Source organism: Chaetodon auriga, chromosome 11 (genome assembly GCF_051107435.1).
Source record: "Chaetodon auriga isolate fChaAug3 chromosome 11, fChaAug3.hap1, whole genome shotgun sequence".
Classification (NCBI taxonomy): Eukaryota; Metazoa; Chordata; class Actinopteri; order Chaetodontiformes; family Chaetodontidae; genus Chaetodon; species Chaetodon auriga.
Window position 1 is genome coordinate 15,043,528 of NC_135084.1, and position 10,462 is coordinate 15,053,989.

The window sequence follows — 10,462 nt, forward strand, 5'->3', positions numbered from 1 at the left end:
GACATCGAGACCATGATCTCCACTGTTCTTACTGCAGATGTGGAGTACAGTCATGTTTGTACTTGCAAACCGTGTTGTTCCTTCTGATGTTTGTGGCCAAAATTACTATCTCACAATTCAGATGACATTCATGGTTTAATCTTAGTCTGATCTGACTGTTTCACTGCGGCTAAACAAACAAGCCTCGTCACATCAGCGCTGAGTCACTTCTTCATTCTCTGGCCTTTCCTCAAAAGCAGGACTTATGTTCATGATATGAGTGTTTAAGCATTGCAGAGGCAGGTTTGGACATTACATGTTACATATTTTATTCTATTGCTCTGAGTCAAATACATTTCACATCAAGGAAATATATTTCAACACAATACAAAAAGGAGGGAGACAACACTTCGCACCAATACTGACAGGACTGCATGTGTGGAAGTTGTATGTACATGAAATAACCAAAACATTCATGGAGTGTAACAGAGATTGTCTTTACAGTAGTGCCTTCAGTATGCAAAGATTTGACTTTTAATCTTAGAAATTAGCAAGTTTTCAACCAGTGCGCCAAAGTGAACAGGCGCTATGTGGAGTGACATCAAGTTTATTATGAGATTTCATTATAACTGCCAAAAATATGACTTAACTAAAATGTGTGCTGGGATTTATTCAGCTCTGCGATCTGTTAACTGTGTGTTCACGATGATACTTTGAAAACATTTGGTGTGCTGTTGTGTGTTGTTAAAAAAAAAAGAAAAAAAAAAAGTGTAAAACATGTTTTTGCATGAGAAAAGCCTGGCAAAAGGTCCACATGATAAAGCTGAAATGAAAACTTTGAAAAGCTGCACACTTCACCCCCTTAGTCTTATACAATTCATACCCGTCTCATCTTTGGCTAGATCTATGGGTGCGACATGTTATGGTGGTACAGTACAGTCATGAGCTGAGATACACGTTTACAAATGTGTTTAAATGCTGACTGAAACCCTCCAGTTTTGTTCTTTAAACTTTTGCAGAGCAGATAACAACACAAAGGAAAAAGGCAGAAATGAATCTACGTAGTTATGAGCAAAGGAAGCTGCAAGACAATGAATGAATCATGAATTAGCAGTAACATGACCATAGTTCATTCATCACATCTAGCAAATACAATCTTCAATATACACTTTAAAAGGCTCCTTTTAAAAAGCAACACAAGTCCAACTAGCTCCTACAGCAGCACAGCAAAGGTTATATAGTGCAGATTCACCCTCAGCAGGAAAACACCCCAAACACAACACACAATAACCACCATCAGCACTGAGAACAGACAGAAAACGTCTTGATTGAGAAAGTTTCCAAAGGGGGTTTAAAGTTGACGTGAAGATATGACGATGGGAGGAAAAGCTGAGCGAGGAGTTTCATTCCAAAATGAGATTCCCATGATTCCAAAATAAAACAGAGATCCACTGGATGGGGGGGGGGGTCATCTCAAGATCAAAAACAGATGAGGATAGCACTTCGGAAATAAACCCTTCAAGTTCAGACAAACACAATCATTGTGTGCATTTCTGTTGATTCAGGAAACAGTTGTGCGGCTGCTACAGTCCCTTTACACCCGCAGTCACTCCACATGAATGATTGTACAGCTTCACTCAACAGATGCATGATGGAGATGAATTAAGTCTGACCGCACAAACTTACAGGTGAATACAGCAGAGGACTGATCACCATACACAAAACGTCACTGTGCACAAACGTTGACTCATCGCGGGTGATCTGTGTCGGCTGCATCCAGACAGACTGAGGAACACTCCTCTACTCAGAACTCATTAGCCCTAAAGCAAGAGGTTTGCAACACACCTGTGCACTCCTGAATCAGGAGCTGCTGGTTGTTTTCTGATGCATATGTGGAGCCACCTGGTGGATTCACTCCCAGAGGCACACCTTGAACTTAGAAACTCTAAACTCTCCCATGCATATGTGCTCCATATATAAATATATTTAGAAATACATCCAATAAAATATACTTGTTTTTACATAATCCATACAGAAAACACTGTGATAAATGTAGCACTTACACCATCTATCATGTGTTTGAACACGGATACATTTGGTCAGAGAAGCTCAAAGTCAGCAAAACTGTTCACTTTAACGCTGCAACAACAAAGGCTGTGCAGTGACACACAACCCTGACCAAGAAATAAGCTCATAATATTTTGATTTTGCCATGCAACATAAGCTCCTTCCATTTGGTAAAATGAGACCTCAACAGGTGCAAACCAGTTTTGCAGAAGGCTAGCTGGCCGATGCACGTAAAAACCCACGATCTCCAGCTTTGTGGAACTGGATTTACACAGCTTTGACTGCTCTTAGCCTGCGTTTCCTCTTAGCTACAACATGTAGACACAACACAGCATATTCCTCCACCCAAACAAGCATAACCATCTACAACAATTCATCACTAAATATAGGGACTGCACTAGTTCATAAAGTGATCTCAAATGATAAAAGGCCTTGAAACAGTACGCATTTATGTTGATAAAAATCACACTCAGTGTTCGCTGATGTACTCTATGGCTGTGCTTTGTGAGCTTCTGCAGTATAATTCCTACATATTTTCTTTGCCACATGTACCTAGCACCTTATTACCTGGTCTATGAATATGAAGGGGCATAAGTACACTTAAAGGAGAGTCGAGAGAGTAAGAAGCTGCACCAGTTAACAAGGAGTAAAACAAAAGCAGAAGTTATTCATCGAGGGGTGGACTATAGAGCTAATTAACACACTGGTTTTTCCAGTATAACTGCACAGTGGAAGAACCTTAACACGCTATAGTCGGTGTGTAACAGCTTAAAATATTACTTTTCAGGACAGAATAATGCGACAAAGACTCGGCAAGAATAGGAAGCAGGAAATCTAACACAAGGCAGAAAATATGAGGTTACATTCAGAAGCAGGTACATACATGACTCACAAGCACAAGCATTCATTTTAAACTGGAGTTACAAATAATTTATCAGAGGACTTAAAACTTGCATGAACCTGAATGTAACATGAAATATCGGTGAGTGAAACACAAATCAGTAACTTTATGAACTGCCACCCTGCAGGCTGTCTGGCTGAAGGAAGACAGAAAGCACACCACGAAACAAACAAACGGACAAAAGAAATCAGTCAGTTTTTCTTTCTAAGGAGTACCATCTATGTGCAGAGAGGGCTATCAGTGATCTTCCTTCTCTGAGTGTTTTGTTTTCCTTTCAGCGAATCCTCTACTCACAGCAGCTCCATGCAGTCATACAGAAAAGAAAAATGCAGCAGTACACAAAACAAAAAGAAAATGCATAAATAAAATGTTTTGCCCTCCCACTTGTGCGACATATAACAACAGACGTGTGTGTGTGCGAGTGTGAGTGAGCGTCTGTATGTCTTGTATGTGTGTGAGTGTGTGGAGATGTGTTGGCTGGTCCTACAGGCCCTTGTTGAAGTAGACGGTGGTGGTGTGGGGACTGGCCTGTCGTATCCTCTCCTGCAGGTCTGCTTCCAGCCCGCTCAGGCTCATAGAGCTACAAAGAGATGGTTGAACATTGTTAAAAAAAATAATGCTGCCACATGTTAGATAACATTTTCCTAGCCCCCCCGAAGAGAATAATGTGGCTGTTGGTACCTTTTCTGTGGGAAGAGGGCGCAGCACAGAGGAGTTGCAAACACCAGGCTGAAAACAGGAGATGGAGAGGGATGTTTTAGACGGCGGCACTCATTAAGAGATAAGATAAGATAAGATACTCCTTTATTAGTCCCACAGTGGGGAAATTTCCAGTATTACAGCAGCAAAGTGGATAGTAAAAAATAGAGGGCATCAGTAAAAAAGACATTAAATAGCATTAAGACACTTAATACAATACATATAGATACTATTATGTGTAATTTACTTACCATAGACCGACAAGCCCCACCTGGACTGGAGCGTTCAGAATTGGGAATCGCTACAGAGACAAAATCAGAGAGGGAGGAACTACAGTGAGTCAGGCGGACGAATCAAACATTTCTCTGCAGGGACAGAAGCATTCGATGTATGTGTAACACGTGACAGGATTCTTTTCAGCTTCACACAACACCAGCTGGACCCAGTAAATCCACTGACTAAACAAACAGTATGACAGTCATGCATGCAGTCTGCTCACCTTCATGAAAGCTCTCTTCTCCAGAGCGTTCATTATGACAGGTGGGATCGCTGTGAAAGAGAAAAATAAGTGAGGTGAACGACAAACGCAAAAAAGAAACTTTCACACATGAGCGTGCTTTCGTGGAACAGGGTGAGAAACTCGTTTATCTCACGGCATCAACCATTCGTAGGAGATGATGTGATCTTGTTTTAACCACAGATGATATGTTCACCAGCTAGTCGCTAACTGTGTGTGTCTGCTGTTTAGTGCTGAGCTTGCTGCAGTCAGAAATGGCACCATGAGAACAGCAAGACTGAAGCAAAACAGTGAAGTTGCGGCTGCAGCGAAACAATGAACTGAAACTCACTTTAAACCTTCATAAAACCGAGGGGAGTTGCAGATGTGGATGAGAGACCTCATTGTGTTCACGTCGTCATTTCATACATTGTTCAAAAAAATCAATTCAGCCACTTTAACAAACTAGCAGATGTAATGTTGACATTACCCATTGCTGGCACCGCCATGCCGATTCTTGACACCACAACTTGCATGATGGCCTGCTTGGCAGCATTTGGAGACTCTCCTAACCGGTTTCCATTCTCATCTGTCACAGGGATACCGTACTTCAACTCCCTGGAGGAAGGGAGGGGAAAAAATCTTAAGTAGAGCAGCGGTAACAGTAATCACGGTTCCTAAAAGCTCCTGTGTGAACAAAGCCGAGGCTTTTACTTCCAGAGACCTCACCTCTGTCTCATGAAGGGAATGTTGATACAGTTAGCAGCAGCAACTGCAGCGAAGGGGACAAACCGGCTGACGATTGGTGGGAGACGCTGCAAAGACGGGACAGAATCAGCGACACGTTCAGAATATACAAATATGCAATGTATATGCTGAGCAGTTAGCCAGTGTCTGGGTTACTTTCATTTTACTTCATTTGTTTATTCACTGTAATCACAGACATTACCGTAGCTAGAGACTTGAGTCCCAGGGCAGTGACTACAGCTCCAGTAGTAGCACTGACATAGGCCGCACCGAGCTGACTGTGAGGGGACAGATGCATTAGACACATGCCGCACATTAGTCACTCACTTCCTATTTCAACCGTTTTACACAACATAAATAGCTGAGTGTAGCTACACCACATGACTGCAGCAAACAATCTACTCAAGTGAAATATTTCAAGAAGAGTTGCTTCAGTGAGATTGTGAATTCATGCTATATATGAATATGGAAAGGTAAAAACCAAGAGCATCCTCACAAATAAAGATAAGGCAGAGGAAGAGAGTATAACAATATCACTGACATGCTGAACGTAACCTTGTTCTTCATACATGCAAGCATTGGATGCTTTTTTGTGTGGCACAGTGATAAGAGTATGCAAATGTACGCATGTTGACCTGACACAAACTGGGAGCGTATAACCTATGTCAGCATGAGTGCATGGTGACGTGAGGCTGAACATGCTTAACAGTGGAACGTAATACCGCTGTGTGGGAGAGGACAGCAGCTCCCACAGCCTCCTTACAGACACTAGTTTAGAGGGAGGGCAGGAATGATCTAGAGTGGAAGTGAGAAGTCCTCCCTACTTCACAGTCATGGGGGCATCTCCACTGCGGTTGGTATAGTTGACAACAGCGTTGAAGGACTGGTTAACCCACTGCCAGAACACCACGGCTGGAGTAGTCCTGTAAACACAAGGGAACAACAACAATCAGTGCAGCAGCTTAGTTTTGATTAAAGATGGTTTGCACAAGTGAAAGATCAAGACATCTGTTTGTGTGGTGGTCGATCGTCTTATTAGGTTGTATCCGGCTGTCTATCGGACTTTCCTGTAGTTAGCGTATTTTTTATGTATTACCTGTTACTTCATCTTTACATGGTTGCTCTGTCTGTTTTTACTATTTAAAGCCACTGGATGAGTTTTGAAATTTCAGACATTGGTGCCCCCTAGTGGCAGTAAGCAAACATGACAGTGTGCTAAACCAAACACAATCCCTTAAGTAATCTATTCTAATGATGTAAACTATGGAGGTCCAACACTGTCCACATCAAGGAAGTTACGTGATTGGCTATTGCTTCAGTCTAGATGAGACTGAATAATCTACTGTAATCTGTTTGTATGATCTCAAATAATTGATTATCAGACTTCTTAACTGGAGTCAGTTTGCTTTGTGTAGTTAATCAAAGCATTGTTTCAGCACATTTTCACATGACTCACTGCCCTCTCAGCTGCCCGGTGATGAGTATTTTGCAGTGAGAGTGACATTTTTCATTCTTTAAGAGGATTTTCCCTCTGTGCTCGGATTAAAATCTCTATTTTTATGCAGCACTGTATGCTGTATTTAGGTTACATTCAGAATCACATGGAAGCATATTGGCAGATGACATATTTCCATTTTTCTACTGCTTATATTGTGTCCGTGTTATTTGATGAAGCCATGTTCAGTTCGGTGCTTCAGATACACTGAATTGTGTGTTGAAACCTCTGCTGTACCTGTAGAAGGTGAGCATGCAGCCTGTGATGGACATGTTCATTGGCACCTGAGCAGACATCCGTCCAATCACAAACATCTTCTCTCCTGTGTCAGGGTGGAAGGCAGAGTCGTAGATGTACTTGGCCCTCCAGAGCTCGTCCTCTGTCAAGCCCGGCTTCACGCTGCCGGCTCTGAAACAGTCAAAACAGTGGAGTACTTTCCACATTATTTAAAGCCACAGCAGTCACACAGCCACAGCTTATTGCATTACACACATCCCAGATACGCCTTCATACTCATACAGTGTGTGAAATAAAATCACCTACACAAAACATGATTTGAACTGATTTTAAGACTGATGTTCCCCCATTAAGTAAAGGACATTTCTCCCACTGCCATCTCCATATTAGTGTAAATGGTACAACTAGCCACCTCATTACCTGGCTGGTCACATCACATCAATTCTCATTGCTACTCATGCCATCCTGTAATCTCTGGACCCTCTACCTGTAGTTCTCCACGATCACTCGGGCCTCCTCCAGAGTCTCAGAGGACAGCAGGACGTTCCGGGGGTCTGTGACCATGAAGAAGTGCTGGGCACGGCCCATAAACGTGCCTTGGTCCCATCTTGGCTCCTTGATGTTTATGTTGAGGGACAACTCTCCAGACATCCTAGCTTTCTTTGATTAACAGCAGACATGTTAATTAGTATCCATACGTAAGAAATATACTGGACTCATACATGAATACAAGTGTGCCATTTTGAGAGTATTTTGCAGAATGACTGAATAGTTAAATTTGACAATTTGTCCAAATAAAATATAGTTTAAAAAAGTCTCATCAGACATTTGATGGGAATGTTTTCAATGCTCTGTGCTGTTTACACATTTTGGAGGATATGAGGTATTGCTGACAGGCAATATCTCAGGAATATTGGTTGGACTACCAACGTTGGATTACTACAGGTGAAATTGTAATTATTATTATTATTATTATTATTATTATTATTATTATTATAAAAAAAAACACTGGCTGCACAGTTAAGCCTTTACCTCCATTAATAGCTCTGCTACAGTGCGGAGCTGCATTGAGGTGAAGCCCCCTCCCCCATCACTGAACAGCAGATAACCATGTACAAATACACAAAATTACCTCTGCAAAAATAACCCAGACACACTAGTGGAACAGGTTTACTGTCCATTAGCATCCTCTACCTCCAGATACATTCAGAAATATAAGAACACAGTTAAAGGCTGATAAAAGGCTCTAATTTGTTGTTCTTACGGTGTCACATTCAAAACTATTATGAATATAGGCCTGTACCAGGCTGAGCCTGATCTCAGACCTCTTGTTTTTGGCTGTGGGTACAAGATAAGAGGAACAACACTGAAAAACAAACAGAAATGCGGGTCAGCACTTTCTAAATGTGGCTGAATATACCAGCATTTGAGGCTACAGCTAACAATGATTTCCACTGTACATTGACCTGCTGTTTATTCTCATTATTAAATAATTTGTCTTTAAAATGTCAATTGTGGAAAATGCCTAGTGTGATTTCCTCCAGCCCACTGTGACGTCCTTAAATTTTAAAGATATTCAGTTTAGTGTCACTTAATGCAAGGAAAAGCAGCAGCTACATTCTCGCATTTGAGGAGTGGGAACAAGTAAACATGAGACCTTTTTTGTTTTAGAAATGACTTAAATGATCAGTGGATTAGCAAAATTTTTTGGCTTCATACATATTCAGTAAGTGCAAAGGACACACTTCTGTACAAACACCAAACCCTTGCAAGAATGCAGTCCTACAGTGTGTGCTGAGACAGTCTATCCATAGCTCATGGCAGATCTACTGTAACATCTGCAGACTGCACACAGATAATGTCTGCAAGACCTACAAGGGCGGGGTGACAAATGCTGTGGTGCATTCAAACACACAAATGTTGATTTTTTTTTTTTCTGCTGAACCCGAAAAATGTTTATTGTTATCTTGCTCCTGTGAAACACACTTTAATCTGAAATTCAAAACGTCTACTATATCTACTTGGACAGCCAATCCAGAGTGTCACATTGTGAGTATCTGATCAAAGAAACAGCGTGACACACTCAGTGACAGATGGGATCGGGGAAGTCACGACACGCTGCCGGCTCTTACCAGCAAGCCGGCTAAGAATGCAGCTAACAAGCTAGCTGATAATACCACCGAAACTCAAACATTGGAGTACATAAATACTCAGAGAGGACATTAAGACAAAATAAAATTCCCACAACATCACATGCTGAGTTGGACGGAGCAATAAGAGGCTTCTGGTGTCATCAAAACAAACCACTTCAGTGTTCTCTTGGTAAACGAAAGTCAACCAGCTAGCTAGCCAGGTACTTCACAAGCTACCTGACAGGCTAACACTTTCATTTACGTTGCAGGGGCACATATCGAGGCGGTGTAAACATTAACGTAGTCGGACTGCGATTCAAATTCATTACAGATGTGTATTCAATCAGAACTGAGACATACCTGCTTTCTTTTCTTCCCTTTTTGAAAATGTATGACCTCTCAATATCACAGCACCACCGGGTGGATTGCGCTGCCTTCTTGTGCTCTTGGAAGTATCGTAAAGTGTAGTTTCATTGTAAATTACCGAGAGGTAACCCGTGAAAAGGTCATTCCCGACGCGTTTAATATGTAGACCACATGCATATAATGATAAATTGATGGTTCTAATAACATCTGCCAGACGAAATATGTGATAAATCAGTAACAATCATGATTAACTCCACTCTGTTGAAGCATAGTTACTATTTTTTCGTGTAGTGTTATCGCTAAAAACAGAAATGTTTATTATTTGTCTCTAAGTTAATTATGACATTTGAGGGAAAAAAATAGATAATTTAATGAAATGCTACCAAATCAGTCGCACAAATGGCTGCAAATCTTTAATCCGATCTTCTCTAAGGCTTGTGAATGCAGCACGTGCAGGGAAACGCGGGGCGGTGTTCGTCATGGAGGACGTGAGTCGCTGGAAGCCGAACGACACATGTTTGTTTAAAGAAACAGCTGACTGCCATTGGGACGTTTTACACCTAGCTGAACTCTGAAAGTAATCAGAAAAATGCATTTACATATCTTAAACACGACAAAACATAAATATGCATAATTATGTTGAACAAAGTTTTGGAGAGATTTAGATGGAAATTTGTAATTTAGGCCACAGCATGCAGCTACTGCAATCCTCCCACTTTAACAGACATGATTGACCATATTATTATTGTTGTTGTTGTTGTTGTTGTTGTTGTTGTAATAACCATACTGTACGTAGGATTTCCGTTGTAAAATGTGCAATGAAATAATCATTTTTGTTGTGTTATAGATGTTTTTTTCATGACAGAGAGTCTTGGAAAGAAGTAACCAGTAATAAAAAGGCCATGGAAGCATGGGGATTAGTCTCTATAGTCTCTTTTCTTTAATTATATTTCTGTCATATTTCTTTTGGTTGTATTAATATCTATTTTGAAGCAAATCTCCTTAAAAAAATAATCTTCAAGGTCAAGACCCCTGCCTAACTACAGTATATTAACCTTTATTAATATGACCAATCAGTTCCTCAGAGATGAAGTCAGATTTACAGCTCGTGATATAACACCGCTGACCACCGGGTGGGGTTGTTCACCCATCCCAAAGACATGGTGGAGGCAGATAGGATGATCCACACAGCTCAGTTTTTCCACCTCTCTGCAGTTTTAAGGAAAAATATGGGCTTAATGAACACGTTCATCACGCGGTTTACCCGAGGACAAGCTGAAAGTGAGTTGAGAGAAAACTTGAGTCAGTGTTACTGTATTGTTAATGTCATTAGTGTACTTAAT

At 41.1% G+C, this 10,462-nt stretch overlaps 1 protein-coding gene across 1 annotated transcript; it reads right to left on the bottom strand.

Moving 5' to 3' along the window:
• Positions 1 to 283: 283 nt before the first annotated feature.
• Positions 284 to 9,201, bottom strand: sfxn3 (sideroflexin 3). The gene is made up of 11 exons (XM_076743034.1): positions 9,114 to 9,201; positions 7,109 to 7,281; positions 6,622 to 6,792; positions 5,714 to 5,812; positions 5,092 to 5,167; positions 4,872 to 4,957; positions 4,633 to 4,760; positions 4,146 to 4,195; positions 3,898 to 3,947; positions 3,629 to 3,676; positions 284 to 3,527 (listed from the first exon to the last, which is right to left on the bottom strand). The coding sequence occupies exons 2-11, from the start codon at positions 7,270 to 7,272 to the stop codon at positions 3,431 to 3,433; spliced, it is 969 nt and encodes a 322-aa protein (XP_076599149.1). The 5' UTR covers positions 7,273 to 7,281; positions 9,114 to 9,201; the 3' UTR covers positions 284 to 3,430.
• Between the last annotated feature and the right edge of the window lie 1,261 nt (positions 9,202 to 10,462).

Excerpts from the sequence above, each read along its gene's own strand:
- sfxn3 (XM_076743034.1), bottom strand. The coding sequence starts at position 7,272 with ATGTCTGGAGAGTTGTCCCTCAACATAAACATCAAGGAGCCAAGATGG. Across the intron at positions 6,793-7,108 it reads GTGATCGTGGAGAACTACAG|AGCCGGCAGCGTGAAGCCGG; the intron begins GTAGAGGGTCCA and ends TGACTGTTTCAG. Across the intron at positions 4,761-4,871 it reads ATTCCCTTCATGAGACAGAG|GGAGTTGAAGTACGGTATCC; the intron begins GTGAGGTCTCTG and ends CCCTTCCTCCAG.